Source organism: Dendropsophus ebraccatus, chromosome 10 (assembly GCF_027789765.1).
Source record: "Dendropsophus ebraccatus isolate aDenEbr1 chromosome 10, aDenEbr1.pat, whole genome shotgun sequence".
Lineage (NCBI taxonomy): Eukaryota > Metazoa > Chordata > Amphibia > Anura > Hylidae > Dendropsophus > Dendropsophus ebraccatus.
In genome coordinates, this window is record NC_091463.1 from 3,058,032 (window position 1) to 3,078,847 (window position 20,816).

The 20,816-nt window shown below is 52.0% G+C and overlaps 1 protein-coding gene across 1 annotated transcript in view; it reads right to left on the reverse strand.

The window, feature by feature from the left end:
* The window catches only part of AGPAT2 (1-acylglycerol-3-phosphate O-acyltransferase 2), a 40,003-nt gene that overhangs the window by 8,915 nt on the left and 10,272 nt on the right, over nucleotides 1-20,816 (reverse strand). The window contains exons 2-3 of the mRNA XM_069986543.1: nucleotides 2,639-2,772; nucleotides 627-802 (exon numbers count right to left, since the gene is read on the reverse strand). Of these exons, the coding sequence (XP_069842644.1) occupies nucleotides 627-802; nucleotides 2,639-2,772 (310 nt within the window). The remainder of the gene's footprint in view (nucleotides 1-626; nucleotides 803-2,638; nucleotides 2,773-20,816) is intronic.

Here is a 20,816-nt window from a genome sequence, read left to right on the forward strand (position 1 = left end):
CCCTATGGGCCTGGTCATGTGATGCTGTGATCGAAACCTTTTGGGCCCGGTCATGTGATGCTGTGATCGAAACCTTTTGGGCCCGGTCATGTGATGCTGTGATTGGTACCCTATGGGCCTGGTCATGTGATGCTGTGATCGGTACCCTATGGGCCTGGTCATGTGATGCTGTGATCTAAACCTTTTGGGCCCGGTCATGTGATGCTGTGATCGGTACCCTATGGGCCCGGTCATGTGATGCTGTGATCGGTACCCTATGGGCCTGGTCATGTGATGCTGTGATCGAAACCTTTTGGGCCCGGTCATGTGATGCTGTGATCGGTACCCTATGGGCCTGGTCATGTGATGCTGTGATCGGTACCCTATGGGCCCGGTCATGTGATGCTGTGATCGAACCTTTTGGGCCCGGTCATGTGATGCTGTGATCGAACCTTTTGGGCCCGGTCATGTGATGCTGTGATCAAACCTTTTGGGCCCAGTCATGTGATGCTGTGATCAAACCTTTTGGGCCCGGTCATGTGATGCTGTGATCGGTACCCACTGGGTCAGATCATGTGATGCTGTGATCGGTACCCTATGGGCCTGGTCATGTGACCGGTACTCTATGGGCCTTGCTCTGAGCTTACATTGTCTTCCGTCATGGACTGCGCTACCGCAGCCATGATGGACTTGGCATCCCGTGTTTGCTTCCTGTTGATGTAGATGACCCCTCCGAGATACGTGATCAGGCCCACCGAGCCGGCGAACATCAGCTCTCGCTTGGCGATCTGCACGCAGCGATCCGGCAGGATTTCCATCAAACCTACAGGAGACATAAGAAGTGTATCAGTGCGGACGATCACAGCTGCACACAGCACTGAGGGTCTGTTACAATGTGTCAGTGCAGGACGAGGATGAGAGCATAGTCTATAGAGTCAGGACTGTACAGGTTAGGAAAACATGGCAGCTGCTTTCTTCCACAAACTCCTCGACATCTGACCACAGGTTGTGCCTGGTATTACACCCCAGCTCCAGTGATTGGGAAAGAGCTGCAATACCACACACAACCTGTGGACAGGGGGGCGCTGTTTATACAAGAAGGCCGCTATGTTTTATCAAATACAATACTAATTTCTAGTGTAAATATTAATAAACCTTTCGGCCACAGGGCCCGCCCCCTCACATTAGACCCCACTCCTTCACACTAGACCCCGTCCCCTCAGATTAAATCCCACCCCACCACACTAGACCCCGCTCCCTCACACTAAACCCCAGCTTCTCATACTAGACCCTGCCCCTCCACACTAGACCTTGCCCCTCACGCTAGAACCTGCCCCCTCACGCTAGAACCTGCCCCCTCACGCTAGAACCTGCCCCCTCACGCTAGACGGAGATTAGTCTGTGCTGCTGTAGACTTCGCCCCCTCACTGTGTAGCCCACCCTCTGGCCTCTGTCTATGGTTGGTGACATGCACACAGCAGCACAGAGTATCTAAGTTGCCTCTCTCTCCAGGGATTCTGGGGATGTGTGAGCCGCCTCCAGCAGTGAAGGGGTTACTGATGGGATAATATAAGTTGTGGAGTTATTAGCCGTATATAATGTGTCTGTAATGAGTTCTGTCTGAGCCATTTACGATGTAACGAAGCGCCGCGTCTGATGAGAACGTGAGAGCGATCCTCGGATATTCCCTCCACCGCCGGATCGCTGTGATTAACTACTGCCGCTCTGAGTCACCCACCCCCACAGGAGCGCTGCCCATCACATGGTCCATCACATGACCTGTACATCACACTGTGAATGGAACATAGTCGTCACAATAAGGATCCGTCTATGTGGCGAAGAACGGATCGCCCGCAACTCCGAGAAAGACACAAAATCCTAATGACTAGAGGCCGAAACGACTAAACCGGCAGGAACCAGAGCGCAGAATCAGAACCCAATCCCCGAACCAGAGCAAAGGACCAAAACCCAAAACGTAGAACCAGAACCCAACCACAGAACCAGAGCGCAGGATCAGAACCCAACCCCCGAACCAGAGCAAAGGACCAGAACCCAACCCCCGAACCAGAGCAAAGGACCAGAACCCAAACGTAGAACCAAAACCCAACCACAGAACCAGAGCGCAGGATCAGAACAAAACCCCCGAACCAGAGCGCAGGACCAGAACCCAACCGCAGAACCACACCATAGAACCAGATACCAACCACAGAAACAGAGCACAGGATCAGAACCCAACCCCAAAAGAACCCAACTGCAGAAGTAGAGGAAAAGGACCAGAACCCAACCACAGAACCACATCTCAACCGTAGAACCACAAACCAACCAGAGAACCACAACCCAACCACAGAAAGCAGGACCAGAACCACACCACAGAACCAGAGCACAGGGCCAGAACCACACCACAGAACCAGAGCACAGGGCCAGAACCCAACCAGAACCAGGCCCCCCGGCATTCTGCCCAGCACTCTCCCTTGTGCGCACCCCCCCATTCTCCCTCCTGCTCCCCCCCGCCGTTCCCCCCCATTCTCCCATGGCGCTGGTTTCTATGTTTTGTTACATTTATCGATCACCGATAAATGTGTTACGTTAACAAACAAAAAAAAACTGCAGACAGAACTCTGCTATGATGTAGAGGAGGTGATACTCAGCGCCATCTTACCCATCATGTCCAGGATGCTCTGATGATTGGAGATGATGACGCACGGTCCCTCTATCTGGAAGTTGTCCAGACCCTTCACCTCAAACCGCAAACCGAACACGTACTTCATGGTGCGGACGAACTCACGGATTATCCTGCGGGGAGAAAACGCGAGATCTGAGAATCGTGTCCTGTACATATTCTACACATTATACATACACATCATACATACACATCATACATGCTATACACATCATACACATCATACATACACACTATACACATCATACCATACATACTATACACATCATACATACACACACACACACACCATACATGCTATACACATCATACATGCACATCATACATACTATACACACCATACATACACACACACATCATACACGCTATACACATCATAATACACATCATACATACTATACACACCATACATACACACACACATCATACACGCTATACACATCATAATACACATCATACATACTATACACATCATACATACACATCATATGTACTATACACATCATACACACTATACACATGATACATATACATCATACACACTATACACATATATCATACACACTATACACATAATACCATACATACTATACAAATCATACATACACATCATACATACACATCATACACATTATACACATCATACACACTATACATCATTAAACACATCATACACACTACCCCCAGCCTCCCGTGCCCCCCATCACCCCCAGCCTCTTCACTCCCCCCAGCCCCCGATCACCCCCCCAGCCTCTCCACACCCCCACACCCCCTCCTCGATCACCCCCCCCCAGCCCCCCGATCACCCCCCCAGCCTCTCCACTCCCCCCAGCCCCTCCCCCCGCCACCCGGTATGTCTCCTCGTTCTCCGGTAACCGGCGTCTTCCTCGGATTCCCTGACGCTCCGGCCGCCGCTCACACTAAGCCGCAGAGTTAATTGCCTCCAAATTTTTCCTTCACGCTGTGTAAATTTGCAGCCACTCGGAGAGGAATATTTGCCCAATTACTCTCGGTAAGTGACCATTAAATATTTCATCTCTTCTCTCCTCCAAGTGTGAAGTGATTTTCTGCTGATGAGGACGACGACGCAGAGTTATATCTCTCCTGGCGGTATAGTCTGTCACCTCTGCAGACAGGACAGGAGGCGGGTACATGGGGGGCACAGGGGGCACTGCCCTATGGGGATGGGACATGAGCCGCTGCTCCACATTCACCTGTAGCGAACCCTCGGAGGAACCCGCAGAGGAGCGCAGAGCCCCGGTGACAGCCGCAGAAGAACGCAGAGCCCCGGAGACAGCCGCAGAGGAGCGCAGAGTCCAGGCGACAGCCGCAGAGGAGCGCAGAGCCCCGGTGACAGCCGCAGAGGAGCGCAGAGCCCCGGAGACAGCCGCAGAGGAGCGCAGAGCCCCGGAGACAGCCGCAGAAGAACGCAGAGCCCCGGAGACAGCCGCAGAGGAGCGCAGAGCCCCGGAGACAGCCGCAGAAGAACGCAGAGCCCCGGAGACAGCCGCAGAGGAGCGCAGAGCCCCGGAGACAGCCGCAGAAGAACGCAGAGCCCCGGAGACAGCCGCAGAGGAGCGCAGAGCCCCGGCGACAGACACAGAGGAGCGCAGAGCCCCGGAGACAGCCGCAGAGGAGCGCAGAGCCCCGGAGACAGCCGCAGAAGAACGCAGAGCCCCGGAGACAGTCGCAGAAGAACGCAGAGCCCCGGAGACAGCCGCAGAGGAGCGCAGAGTCCCGGTGACAGCCGCAGAGGAGCGCAGAGCCCCGGAGACAGCCGCAGAAGAACGTAGAGCCCCGGAGACAGCCGCAGAGGAGCGCAGAGCCCCGGAGACAGCCGCAGAGGAGCGCAGAGCCCCAGTGACAGCCGCAGAGGAGCGCAGAGCCCCGGTGACAGCCGCAGAGGAGCGCAGAGCCCCGGTGACAGCCGCAGAGGAGCGCAGAGCCCCGGTGACAGCCGCAGAGGAGCGCAGAGCCCCGGAGACAGCCGCAGAGGAGCGCAGAGCCCCGGTGACAGCCGCAGAGGAGCGCAGAGCCCCGGTGACAGCCGCAGAGGAGCGCAGAGCCCCGGTGACAGCCGCAGAGGAGCGCAGAGCCCCGGTGACAGCCGCAGAGGAGCGCAGAGCCCCGGAGACAGCCGCAGAGGAGCGCAGAGCCCCGGAGACAGCCGCAGAGGAGCGCAGAGCCCCGGTGACAGCCGCAGAGGAGCGCAGAGCCCCAGGGACAGACGCAGAGGAGCGCAGAGCCCCGGTGACAGCCGCAGAGGAGCGCAGAGCCCCGGAGACAGCCGCAGAGGAGCGCAGAGCCCCGGAGACAGCCGCAGAGGAGCGCAGAGCCCCGGAGACAGCCGCAGAGGAGCGCAGAGCCCCGGAGACAGCCGCAGAGGAGCGCAGAGCCCCGGTGACAGCCGCAGAGGAGCGCAGAGCCCCGGAGACAGCCGCAGAGGAGCGCAGAGCCCCGGAGACAGCCGCAGAGGAGCGCAGAGCCCCGGCGACAGCCGCAGAGCCCCGGCGACAGCCGCAGAGGAGCGCAGAGCCCCGGCGACAGCCGCAGAGGAGCGCAGAGCCCCGGTGACAGCCGTAGAGGAGCAGGGATTTGGGGCTCTTGGTTCACTGGTCACCAAGCCATGAGGACGGATAAGATGCTGATCGCCATCCATCTACCACAAGCTGCCGCCCTCCAGCTGTTCCCATAATGCATTGAGAGCTTTGAGTGACAGGCATGATGGGGGTTGTAGTTTTGCAGCAGCTGGAGCTCCGTAAGTTTGACCCCCTGAGGATTCTATACAGTCAGCCGGGGAGACCCCCTCATCCTGACCTCTCACACAACTTAACCATTTATTCCAGGAAGAAGGAAACTCTATAGAACTCCTTCACCTGACGGAGCTGAGACTGCGCGGGGTCATGTGACCAGCGGGGCCGAGTATAACGCTGTAGGCTCATTAGTATTCCTTATCTGGCCGTTCCCGGAGCGACGGCCTTGACTTTGGACCCTTGTAGCTGCGACCTTTTCTCTCTATCCCTTCCCTCTCTTCACCTTCAGGGAGCGAGTGACCTATGGACCGAGTGATGCCGCAGCACGGCCGCCAGGATATTAAGATGCAGAGATCAGGATGGGGGGGGGCTGGAGTTAAAGGGGTATTCCCCCCCCCCTCCTTACTGGAGTTCTCCGCATTATCCACAAGCTTAGAAGCTGCACATGTAATATATACCTGTATAACACTTGGACAGTGGCAACTAGACGGGGCCCCCTTAGGCCTCTACACAACAAAACACTGAGACCGTCTGTGATAGAGACCCCCATACACTATAGTGACACCGTCTGTGATAGAGACCCCCATACACTATAGTGACACCTTCTGTGATAGAGACCCCCATACACTATAGTGACACCTTCTGTCTGTGATAGAGACCCCCATACACTATAGTGACACCGTCTGTGATAGAGACCCCCATACACTATAGTGACACCTTCTGTCTGTGATAGAGACCCCCATACACTATAGTGACACCTTCTGTGATAGATACCCCCATACACTATAGTGACATCATCTGTCTGTGATAGAGACCCCCATACACTATAGTGACACCTTCTGTGATAGAGACCCCCATACACTATAGTGACACCTTCTGTCTGTGATAGAGACCCCCCATATACTATAGTGACACCTTCTGTGATAGAGACCCCCATACACTATAGTGACACCTTCTGTCTGTGATAGAGACCCCCATACACTATAGTGACACCGTCTGTGATAGAGACCCCCATACACTATAGTGACACCTTCTGTGATAGAGACCCCCATACACTATAGTGACACCTTCTGTGATAGAGACCCCCATACACTATAGTGACACCATCTGTCTGTGATAGAGACCCCCATACACTATAGTGACACCTTCTGTCTGTGATAGAGACCCCCATACACTATAGTGACACCTTCTGTGATAGAGACCCCCATACACTATAGTGACACCTTCTGTGATAGAGACCCCCATACACTATAGTGACACCATCTGTCTGTGATAGAGACCCCCCATATACTATAGTGACACCTTCTGTGATAGAGACACCCATACACTATAGTGACACCTTCTGTGATAGAGACCCTCATACACTATAGTGACACCTTCTGTCTGTGATAGAGACCCCCATACACTATAGTGACACCATCTGTCTGTGATAGAGACCCCCATACACCATAGTGACACCATCTGTCTGTGATAGAGACCCCCATACACTATAGTGACACCTTCTGTCTGTGATAGAGACCCCCATACACTATAGTGACACCTTCTGTGATAGAGACCCCCCATACACTATAGTGACACCTTCTGTGATAGAGACCCCCCATACACTATAGTGACACCTTCTGTGATAGAGACCCCCATACACTATAGTGACACCATCTGTCTGTGATAGAGACCCCCATACACTATAGTGACACCATCTGTCTGTGATAGAGACCCCCATACACCATAGTGACACCATCTGTCTGTGATAGAGACCCCCATACACTATAGTGACACCTTCTGTCTGTGATAGAGACCCCCATACACTATAGTGACACCTTCTGTGATAGAGACCCCCCATACACTATAGTGACACCTTCTGTGATAGAGACCCCCATACACTATAGTGACACCTTCTGTCTGTGATAGAGACCCCCATACACTATAGTGACACCATCTGTCTGTGATAGAGACCCCCATACACTATAGTGACATCATCTGTCTGTGATAGAGACCCCCATACACTATAGTGACACCATCTGTCTGTGATAGAGACCCCCCATACACTATAGTGACACCTTCTGTGATAGAGACCCCCATACACTATAGTGACACCTTCTGTGATAGAGACCCCCATACACTATAGTGACACCTTCTGTGATAGAGACCCCCATACACTATAGTGACACCTTCTGTCTGTGATAGAGACCCCCATACACTATAGTGACACCTTCTGTCTGTGATAGAGACCCCCATATACTATAGTGACACCTTCTGTGATAGAGACCCCCATACACTATAGTGACATCATCTGTCTGTGATAGAGACCCCCATACACCATAGTGACACCATCTGTCTGTGATAGAGACCCCCATACACTATAGTGACACCGTCTGTCTGTGATAGAGACCCCCATACACTATAGTGACATCATCTGTCCGTGATAGAGACCCCCATACACTATAGTGACATCATCTGTCTGTGATAGAGACCCCCATATACTATAGTGACACTGTGTCTGTGATAGAGACCCCCATACACTATAGTGACACCGTCTGTGATAGAGACCCCCATACACTATAGTGACACCTTCTGTGATAGAGACCCCCATACACTATAGTGACACCTTCTGTGATAGAGACCCCCATACACTATAGTGACACCATCTGTCTGTGATAGAGACCCCCATACACTATAGTGACATCATCTGTCTGTGATAGAGACCCCCATACACTATAGTGACACCTTCTGTCTGTGATAGAGACCCCCATACACTATAGTGACACCTTCTGTGATAGAGACCCCCATACACTATAGTGACACCTTCTGTGATAGAGACCCCCATACACTATAGTGACATCATCTGTCTGTGATAGAGACCCCCATACACTATAGTGACACCGTCTGTGATAGAGACCCCCATACACTATAGTGACACTGTGTCTGTGATAGAGACCCCCATACACTATAGTGACACCGTCTGTGATAGAGACCCCCATACACTATAGTGACACCATTTGTCTGTGATAGAGACCCCCATACACTATAGTGACACCTTCTGTCTGTGATAGAGACCCCCCATACACTATAGTGACATCATCTGTCTGTGATAGAGACCCCCATACACTATAGTGACACCGTCTGTGATAGAGACCCCCATACACTATAGTGACACTGTGTCTGTGATAGAGACCCCCATACACTATAGTGACACCGTCTGTGATAGAGACCCCCATACACTATAGTGACACCGTCTGTGATAGAGACCCCCATACACTATAGTGACATCATTTGTCTGTGATAGAGACCCCCATACACTATAGTGACATCATCTGTCTGTGATAGAGACCCCCATACACTATAGTGACACCTTCTGTCTGTGATAGAGACCCCCCATACACTATAGTGACATCATCTGTCTGTGATAGAGACCCCCATACACTATAGTGACATCATCTGTCTGTGATAGAGACCCCCATACACTATAGTGACACCTTCTGTGATAGAGACCCCCATACACTATAGTGACACCGTCTGTGATAGAGACCCCCATACACTATAGTGACACTGTGTCTGTGATAGAGACCCCCATACACTATAGTGACACTGTGTCTGTGATAGAGACCCCCATACACTATAGTGACACCTTCTGTCTGTGATAGAGATCCCCATACACTATAGTGACACCGTCTGTGATAGAGACCCCCATATACTATAGTGACACCGTCTGTCTGTGATAGAGACCCTCATACACTATAGTGACACTGTGTCTGTGATAGAGACCCCTATACACTATAGTGACACCATCTGTCTGTGATAGAGACCCCCATACACTATAGTGACACCATCGGTGATAGAGACCCCCATACACTATAGTGACACCATCGGTGATAGAGACCCCCATACACTATAGTGACACCGTCTGTGATAGAGACCCCCATACACTATAGTGACACCTTCTGTGATAGAGACCCCCCATACACTATAGTGACACCGTCTGTGATAGAGACCCCCACACACTATAGTGACACCGTCTGTGATAGAGACCCCCATACACTATAGTGACACCTTCTGTCTGTGATAGAGACCCCCATACACTATAGTGACACCATCTGTCTGTGATAGAGACCCCCATACACTATAGTGACACCTTCTGTGATAGAGACCCCCACACACTATAGTGACACCGTCTGTGATAGAGACCCCCATACACTATAGTGACATCATCTGTCTGTGATAGAGACCCCCATATACTATAGTGACACCATTTGTCTGTGATAGAGACCCCCATACACTATAGTGACACCTTCTGTGATAGAGACCCCCATACACTATAGTGACACCTTCTGTCTGTGATAGAGACCCCCATACACTATAGTGACATCATCTGTCTGTGATAGAGACCCCCATACACTATAGTGACACCTTCTGTCTGTGATAGAGACCCCCATACACTATAGTGTATAGTATACTCTCCTCACTGGCCGACCTTCCCACCGCTCTCTCTCCTCACTGGCCGACCTTCCTGCCGCTCTCTCTCCTCACTGGCCGACCTTCCCGCCGCTCTCTCTCCTCACTGGCCGACCTTCCCGCCGCTCTCTCTCCTCACTGGCCGACCTTCCCGCCGCTCTCTCTCCTCACTGGCCGACCTTCCCGCCGCTCTCTCTCCTCACTGGCCGACCTTCCCGCCGCTCTCTCTCCTCACTGGCCGACCTTCCCGCCGCTCTCTCTCCTCACTGGCCGACCTTCCCGCCGCTCTCTCTCCTCACTGGCCGACCTTCCCGCCGCTCTCTCTCCTCACTGGCCGACCTTCCCGCCGCTCTCTCTCCTCACTGGCCGACCTTCCCGCCGCTCTCTCTCCTCACTGGCCGACCTTCCCGCCGCTCTCTCTCCTCACTGGCCGACCTTCCCGCCGCTCTCTCTCCTCACTGGCCGACCTTCTCGCCGCTCTCTCTCCTCACTGGCCGACCTTCTCGCCGCTCTCTCTCCTCACTGGCCGACCTTCTCGCCGCTCTCTCTCCTCACTGGCCGACCTTCCCGCCGCTCTCTCTCCTCACTGGCCGACCTTCCCGCCGCTCTCTCTCCTCACTGGCCGACCTTCCCGCCGCTCTCTCTCCTCACTGGCCGACCTTCCCGCCGCTCTCTCTCCTCACTGGCCGACCTTCCCGCCGCTCTCTCTCCTCACTGGCCGACCTTCTCGCCGCTCTCTCTCCTCACTGGCCGACCTTCTCGCCGCTCTCTCTCCTCACTGGCCGACCTTCTCGCCGCTCTCTCTCCTCACTGGCCGACCTTCTCGCCGCTCTCTCTCCTCACTGGCCGACCTTTCCCATCTCTGACCTGGCACTGGGCAGCTCTGGATCCCTGCTCTTCTTGGATTATCGCTGGATTATCAGAATGTTTGGATTATTGGATGTGGGTTCAGGAAATGTCACTATTCCCAACCACAGTGACATGTGCAGAGACAAGAGAACAAAGCCTCCAGTGATCACCACAGTGAGGGCCATTCAGTCCTTCCTCATTAGTAATCCTCCCCGATGCACATCCATGCCAGCCTGGTACAACTACTGCCCCATTGTTACCCTGTGAGCAGCCGGCAGACTGACCCTGTGCTCACAGAGCATTGACAGCACCGTGCCGGCTCTAGTGATCACATGACCCACCGGCCCTGAGGGGGAACAACCATCAACAACCAGCAATACAACCATGTCACAAGTGTCACCACAAACTACAGCGTCAGCCGCACTATGACAACACCTATAACCGTCCCTATCAGTGGCGTAGCTACCACGGTCGCCCGCGAGGCCCCCCCTTTGCCACTGCACTGCCCCCCTCCCACTCCCTCTTGTGACCGCAAGCATTGTTTTGCCTGAGATCACAAGAGTCTGGCTGGGACGGCCCCCGGCTGCGGGCTGGGAGCATCAGGTAGGCAAAAAAAAATAGGTCCAGGGAAGCTCTGCCCCCTCCGCGGGAAGCCCCGCCCCCGCCGAGGGAAGCCCGCCAGCGCGCCTGACTGGAAGACTAGAGGAACCATTCAGGTGAGTATAGATTTTTTTGTTTTAAAGGACATGATGGGGGTGTAGTGGTATGGTGGTTGAACAAGAGGATGATGAGGGGTGTAGTGGTATGATGATGATGATGGAAGAAGAAGATGATGGGGGGTGTAGTGGTATGATGATGATGATGATGGAAGAAGAGGATGATGGGGGGTGTAGTGGTATGATGATGATGATGATGGAAGAAGAGGATGATGGGGGGTGTAGTGGTATGATGATGATGATGATGGAAGAAGAGGATGATGGGGGTGTAGTGGTATGATGATGGAAGAAGAGGATGATGGGGGGTGTAGTGGTATGATGATGATGATGAAAGAAGAGGATGATGGGGGGTATAGTGGTATGATGATGATGAAGGAACAAGAGGATGATGGGGGGTGTAGTGGTATGATGATGGAACAAGAGGATGATGGGGGTGTAGTGGTATGATGATGATGATGATGGAACAAGAGGATGATGGGGGGTGTAGTGGTATAATGATGATGATGGAAGAAGAGGATGATGGGGGGTGTAGTGGTATGATGATGATGGGGGGTATAGTGGTATGATGATGATGATGGAACAAGAGGATGATGGGGGGTGTAGTGATATGATGATGATGATGGAACAAGAGGATGATGAGGGGTGTAGTGGTATGATGATGATGAAGGAACAAGAGGATGATGAGGGGTGTAGTGGTATGATGATGATGATGGAACAAGAGGATGATGGGGGGTGTAGTGGTATGATGATGATGATGGAACAAGAGGATGATGAGGGGTGTAGTGGTATGATGATGATGATGGAACAAGAGGATGATGGGGGGTGTAGTGGTATGATGATGATGATGGAACAAGAGGATGATGGGGGTGTAGTGGTATGATGATGATGGAACAAGCGGATGATGAGGGGTGTAGTGGTATGATGATGATGGAACAAGCGGATGATGAGGGGTGTAGTGGTATGGTGATGGAACAAGAGGATGATGAGGATGTAGTGGTATGATGATGAAGGAACAAGAGGATGATGGGGGGTGTAGTGGTATGATGATGATGGAACAAGAGGATGATGAGGGGTGTAGTGGTATGATGATGGAACAAGAGGATGATGGGGGGTGTAGTGATATGATGATGGAACAAGAGGATGATGGGGGTGTAGTGGTATGATGATGATGATGGAACAAGAGGATGATGGGGGATGTAATGATATGATAATGGAACAAGAGGATGATGAGGGGTGTAGTGGTATGATGATGATGATGGAACAAGAGGATGATGGGGGGTGTAGTGATATGATGATGATGATGGAACAAGAGGATGATGAGGGGTGTAGTGGTATGATGATGATGATGGAACAAGAGGATGATGGGGGATGTAATGATATGATAATGGAACAAGAGGATGATGAGGGGTGTAGTGGTATGATGATGATGGAACAAGAGGATGATGAAGGGTGTAGTGGTATGATGATGATGGAACAAGAGGATGATGGGGGGTGTAGTGATATGATGATGATGATGATGATGATGATGATGGAACAAGAGGATGATGGGGGGTGTAGTGGTATGATGATGATGATGGAACAAGAGGATGATGGGGGGTGTAGTGGTATGATGATGATGGAACAAGAGGATGATGAGGGATGTAGTGGTATGGTGAAGGAACAAGAGGATAATGGGGTGTAGTGATATGATGATGATGATGATGATGGAACAAGAGGATGATGGGGGATGTAGTGGTATGATGATGATGGAACAAGAGGATGATGGGGGTGTAGTGGTATGATGATGATGGAACAAGAGGATGATGGGGGTGTAGTGGTATGGTGAAGGAACAAGAGGATGATGGGGGTGTAGTGGTATGGTGAAGGAACAAGAGGATGATGGGGGTGTAGTGGTATGATGATGGAACAAGAGGATAATGGGGGTGTAGTGGTATGATGATGATGGAACAAGAGGATGATGGGGGGTGTAGTGGTATGATGATGATGGAACAAGAGGATGATGGGGTGTAGTGGTATGATGATGATGGAACAAGAGGATGATGGGGGGTGTAGTGGTATGATGATGAAAGGGCAGGAGGATGAAGGGGGTGTAGTATTATGATGGAGGTGTTTGTAGTATGATTATGAAAGGGCAGGAGGATGAAAGGGGTAGTAGTATGATGATGAAGGGGCAGGAGGAGGGGACAACATGGGGGGCATCTATATGGGGGATAACACAGGGGGCCATCTATAAGGGGGAAACATTGGGGGCCATCTATAAGGTGGACTACATGGGGGGTGTATACAATAGGGCATGCACAGAGGGGGGCATGTACTGTAAGGGGGGTCACATAGTGTCAGGGCTACCTACTAAATGAGGGTGTAAAGGGGCCAATACAGATGTGCAGTGTGTAGAGAGATGAGGATGGTGTCAGTGTGAGGAGCCTAATATGTCTGTCTGGCAGATTCTGTGGATTCGTGGCTCGGAGAAGTTCTTATAACGGCCCAGGGCAGATGGAGAAGATGAAAAGGGAAGAACTCCGATCAGAGAAGATGTCCCCTGTGAGTCACTTGATATAACTGCACTGTAATGTATATGGTGTACAGAGCCTGTGTACAGTGCGTCCACCTCTATATGACTGTATGAAGTGATATTGGTCTATGTACAGAGGATTATATTCAGTAGCAGCGGTGGTGTTAGTCAGTATGTGGTGGTGTTAGTCAGTATGTGGTGGTATTATTTGTTACTTGTTATCTGGTACTGGGTTTTATTGGATTTAGTATACTGGATTTGGTCAGTAACAATATGGTGGTGATGGTTGTGGTGTGGCGGTAATATTTCCTTGTGTACTGGTAATATTGGCAATATTGGTCAGTATACAGGGTTTGGTTAGTAACAGTATGGCGGTAATATGTATGGTGATAATATTTCCTGTATACTGGTATTATTGGTAATATCAGTCTTGAGATTTTATATATATATATATATATATATATATATATATATATATATATATATATATATATATATATATATATATACCAATAGCATCGAGAAAGGTGGGGCCCAAGTTGACCTCTTGCACCAGGGCCCAAGAGACCTTAGCTAAGCCCCTGGTCCCTATGACAACTCCTGCAGACGTGATCCAGAAAAAACGTCAGAGACAGCCCTTCAAAGTGAAAAACGTGACTCTTTAATGACATCTTACTCCTGCAGCGTTTCGGCTGGTTCTCAGCCTTTCTCAAACTCCTGCAGACATGTCCCATCCATAATCCACTTTAGAGTATATAGCGTACTTATACAGTGGTATACGGCTATTTAATCCATATTTTTGCATGTCTGCCATTCAGCTGGGTGACATAATGGATCTGCATCTAGGAAAGTGGAGGTGAACCCCGGTTCAGCAATATGGCTGCCATCACCGATTACACAGGATCCAGGAAAAGTGGAGAGAGAATGGCAGCCAGAGGGATTTACCATCCAGGAGTGTGGGAGAGCCGAACATTTCCAGCCAGTATAATCACATCAATATAATAACATCTTTACCCAGCATTCCCAGAGTCAGATCTCCATGTTGTCAGGAGGTTAGGCTGGACTACACTCAATGTTTCCAGGATCCTTATAAGATTCCATACCAGTAAGCTATGGGGCCCTCTACCACCCCCTGTCCTACTGTGCAGCTATGGGCCCTCTACCACCACCTGTCCTACTGTGCAGCTATGGGCCCCTACCACCCCCTGTCCTACAGTGCAGCTATGGAACCACTACCACCACCTGTCCTACTGTGCAGCTATGGGCCCTCTACCACCCCCTGTCCTACTGTGCAGCTATGGGCCCTTTACCATCCCCTGTCCTACTGTGCAGCTATGGGCCCCTACCACCCCCTGTCCTACTGTGCAGCTATGGAACCACTACCACCCCCTGTCCTATTGTGCAGCTATGGGCCCCTACCACCCCAGTCCTACTGTGCAGCTATGGGCCCCTACCACCCCCTGTCCTACTGTGCAGCTATGGGCCCCTACCACCCCCTGTCCTACTGTGCAGCTATGGGCCCTCTACCACCCCAGTCCTACTGTGCAGCTATGGGCCCCTACCACCCCCTGTCCTACTGTGCAGCTATGGGCCCTCTACCACCTCCTGTCCTACTGTGCAGCTATGGGCCCTCTACCACCTCCTGTCCTACTGTGCAGCTATGGGCCCTCTACCACCACTTGTCCTACTGTGCAGCTATGGGCCCCTACCACCCCCTGTCCCACTGTGCAGCTATGGAACCACTACCACCCCCTGTCCTATTGTGCAGCTATGGGCCCCTACCACCCCCTGTCCTACAGTGCAGCTATGGAACCACTACCACCCCCTGTCCTATTGTGCAGCTATGGGCCCCTACCACCCCCGTCCTACTGTGCAGCTATGGGCCCTCTACCACCCCCTGTCCTACTGTGCAGCTATGGGCCCTCTACCACCCCCTGTCCCACTGTGCAGCTATGGAACCACTACCACCCCCTGTCCTATTGTGCAGCTATGGGCCCCTACCACCCCCGTCCTACTGTGCAGCTATGGGCCCTCTACCACCCCCTGTCCCACTGTGCAGCTATGGAACCACTACCACCCCCTGTCCTACTGTGCAGCTATGGGCCCTCTACCACCCCCTGTCCTACTGTGCAGCTATGGGCCCTCTACCACCCCCTGTCCTACTGTGCAGCTATGGGCCCTCTACCACCCCCTATCCTATTGTGCAGCTATGGGCCCCTACCACCCCCGTCCTACTGTGCAGCTATGGGCCCTCTACCACCCCCTGTCCTACTGTGCAGCTATGGGCCCTCTACCACCCCCTGTCCTACTGTGCAGCTATGGGCCCTCTACCACCCCCTGTCCTACTGTGCAGCTATGGGCCCTCTACTACCCCCTGTCCTACTGTGCAGCTATGGGCCCTCTACCACCTCCTGTCCTACTGTGCAGCTATTGGCCCCAGCACCACTTGTCCTACTGTGCAGCTATGGAACCACTACCACCCCCGTCCTACTGTGCAGCTATGGGCCCACTACCGCATTCAGTCCTACTGTGCAGCTATGGGTTTCCACCAGGATGCTCTCTACCCCCCTTTCCTACTGTGCAGCTATGGGTCTATAATACCGCCTGTCCTACTGCACAGCTATTGGTCTCCACAAGGCTACCCACTATCTCCGCCTGTCCTACTGTGCAGCTATGGGTCTCCACCAGGCTGTCCTCTACCATCCCCTGTCCTACTGTGCAGCTATGGGCCCTCTACCACCCCCTGTCCTACTGTGCAGCTATGGGTCTCCACCAGGCCGTCCTCTACCATCCCCTGTCCTACTGTGCAGCTATGGGCCCACTACCACTACCTGTCCTCTGTGCAGCTATGGGCCCTCTACCACCACCTGTCCTCTGTGCAGCTATGGGCCCACTACCTCCCCCTGTCCTACTGTGCAGCTATGGGCCCACTACAACCCCCTGTCCTACTGTGCAGCTATGGGCCCACTACCACCCCCTGTCCTACTGTGCAGCTATGGGTCTACACTACTGCCTGTCCTACTGTGCAGCTATGGGCCCTCTACCACCCCCTGTCCTACTGTGCAGCTATGGGTATACACTACTGCTTGTCCTACTGTGCAGCTATGGAACCACTACCACCCCCTGTCCTACTGTGCAGCTATGGGCCCCTACCACCCCATGTCCTACTGTGCAGCTATGGGCCCTCTACCACCACCTGTCCTACTGTGCAGCTATGGGCCCTCTACCACCACCTGTCCTACTGTGCAGCTATGGGTCTCCACCAGGCCGTCCTCTACCACCACCTCTCCTACTGTGCAGCTATGGGTCTCCACCAGGCCGTCCTCTACCACCACCTCTCCTACTGTGCAGCTATGGGTCTCTGTGCAGCCCACCCCTCTATATACTACAAGCAGCAGTCACCATGAGGGATGAGGGATATGCTTTGCACCTCAATATGGGTCATGTTGGCAGCTCTGTCGCCCAATCTCCCAGTGCGGCATGCACATCACAAATTCTCACAGCAATGAAGAGGACGGCCCCAATCCAACAAAGAACCTACTATACCTACTGTAGGTCCTAACTGGGTACTGTCACTTTAAGGACCTCACAGGAATTTCACTTCAGTTACAAAATAACCGGAATGTCACAATTATAACCTGTAAGACGCTGCCAAGTCACCGATAATAACACTCCCCACTACTTCACTAACACTCAGGAGAAGCAGGACTGTCTCAAGGAGCTGCCCCTAGGACTCCACAGGAGAGGTCTATGGTCAGGCCCCAGGACAGTCCTGGAGTCTCCCTTTAAATCTCCAGGCTTACATCCTCTTTCTCCATAGCTTCCTCCTTCCCTGGAGCTGCTGCACCACAGACAGCAGGGTCCCCCGACTCCACACGCGGTCACAGCCGCAGGGGTTCAATGGGGATCCCATACGCTGCAGCCAAACAGTAAGATCATCCTGACGGCCCGACACCACATTGTGATCTCTGCTGCAACACAAATCTAATGAGCAGAACTCAAGAATGAATCACTAGGCGTCGGCCCCACCGGAACGGAATTTATTACACGCCGGGCCTCACTTATAATACACTGACATTGTACACAGCATCCACTCACACATATCCGCAACAACACCTGAGAATACCCCAAAAAAACTGCTCCACTTGCTATAACAGCTCAACTGGGCAGGATAGTTAAAAACCTTAGCCTTCAGAGCAGCACTCGCTATTCTGTTGCTCCATCAGTTAAGGCAGGAGAGCACCACCGTACCCACAGATAAGGCACGACACTGTACCCACAGATAAGGCACGACACTGTACCCACAGATAAGGCACGACACTGTACCCACAGATAAGGCACGACACTGTACCCACAGATAGGCACGACACTGTACCCACAGATAAGGCACGACACTGTACCCACAGATAAGGCACGACACTGTACCCACAGATAAGGCACGACACTGTACCCACAGATAAGGCACGACACTGTACCCACAGATAAGGCACGACACTGTACCCACAGATAAGGCACGACACCGTACCCACAGATAAGGCACGACACTGTACCCACAGATAAGGCACGACACTGTACCCACAGATAAGGCAGGACACTGTACCCACAGATAGGCAGGACACTGTACCCACAGATAAGGCACGACACTGTACCCACAGATAAGGCACGACACTGTACCTACAGATAGGCAGGACACTGTACCCACAGATAAGGCACAACACTGTACCCACAGATAAGGCACGACACTGTACCCACAGATAAGGCACGACACTGTACCCACAGATAGGCACGACACTGTACCCACAGATAGGCAGGACACCACCACTATACTATATGGTCCTGTCAGACTAATCTGATCGGCTTCTATAAGGGGGTGAGTTATAGACTGGACCTGGGGGAGGCTGTATATGTGTATATAGACTGGACCTGGGGGAGGCTGTATATGTGTATATAGACTGGACCTGGGGGAGGCTGTATATGTGTATATAGACTGGACCTGGGGGAGGCTGTATATGTGTATATAGACAGGACCTGGGGGAGGCTGTATATGTGTATATATAGACAGGACCTGGGGGAGGCTGTATATGTGTGTATATAGACAGGACCTGGGGGAGGCTGTATATATGTGTATATAGACTGGACCTGGGGGAGGCTGTATATGTGTATATAGACTGGACCTGGGGGAGGCTGTATATGTGTATATAGACTGGACCTGGGGGAGGCTGTATATGTGTATATAGACAGGACCTGGGGGAGGCTGTATATATGTGTATATAGACAGGACCTGGGGGAGGCTGTATATGTGTATATAGACAGGACCTGGGGGAGGCTGTATATATGTGTATATAGACAGGACCTGGGGGAGGCTGTATATGTGTATATAGACTGGACCTGGGGGAGGCTGTATATGTGTATATAGACTGGACCTGGGGGAGGCTGTATATATGTATATAGACTGGACCTGGGGGAGGCTGTATATATGTATATAGACTGGACCTGGGGGAGGCTGTATATGTGTATATAGACAGGACCTGGGGGAGGCTGTATATGTGTATATAGACAGGACCTGGGGGAGGCTGTATATGTGTATATAGACAGGACCTGGGGGAGGCTGTATATGTGTATATAGACAGGACCTGGGGGAGGCTGTATATGTGTATATAGACTGGACCTGGGGGAGGCTGTATATGTGTATATAGACTGGACCTGGGGGAGGCTGTATATGTGTATATAGACAGGAGCTGGGGGAGGCTGTATATGTGTATATAGACAGGACCTGGGGGAGGCTGTATATGTGTATATAGACTGGACCTGGGGGAGGCTGTATATGTGTATATAGACTGGACCTGGGGGAGGCTGTATATGTGTATATAGACTGGACCTGGGGGAGGCTGTATATGTGTATATAGACAGGACCTGGGGGAGGCTGTATATGTGTATATAGACAGGACCTGGGGGAGGCTGTATATGTGTATATAGACAGGACCTGGGGGAGGCTGTATATGTGTATATAGACTGGACCTGGGGGAGGCTGTATATGTGTATATAGACAGGACCTGGGGGAGGCTGTATATGTGTATATAGACTGGACCTGGGGGAGGCTGTATATGTGTATATATAGACTGGACCTGGGGGAGGCTGTGTATGTGTATATAGACTGGACCTGGGGGAGGCTGTATATGTGTATATATAGACAGGACCTGGGGGAGGCTGTATATGTGTATATAGACAGGACCTGGGGGAGGCTGTGTATATGTATATAGACTGGACCTGGGGGAGGCTGTATATGTGTATATAGACAGGACCGGGGGGAGGCTGTATATGTGTATATAGACTGGACCTGGGGGAGACTGTGGACGTTGTGTCTATAGACAGGACCTGGGGGAGGCTGTATATGTGTATATAGACAGGACCTGGGGGAGGCTGTATATGTGTATATATAGACTGGACCTGGGGGAGGCTGTATATGTGTATATAGACTGGACCCGGGGGAGGCTGTATATGTGTATATAGACTGGACCTGGGGGAGGCTGTATATGTGTATATAGACAGGACCTGGGGGAGGCTGTATATGTGTATATAGACTGGACCTGGGGGAGGCTGTATATGTGTATATAGATTGGACCTGGGGGAGGCTGTATATGTGTATATAGACAGGACCGGGGGGAGGCTGTATATGTGTATATAGACTGGACCTGGGGGAGGCTGTATATGTGTATATAGACTGGACCTGGGGGAGGCTGTATATGTGTATATAGACTGGACCTAGGGGAGGCTGTATATGTGTATATAGACAGGACCTGGGGGAGGCTGTATATGTGTATATAGACTGGACCTGGGGGAGGCTGTATATGTGTATATAGACTGGACCTGGGGGAGGC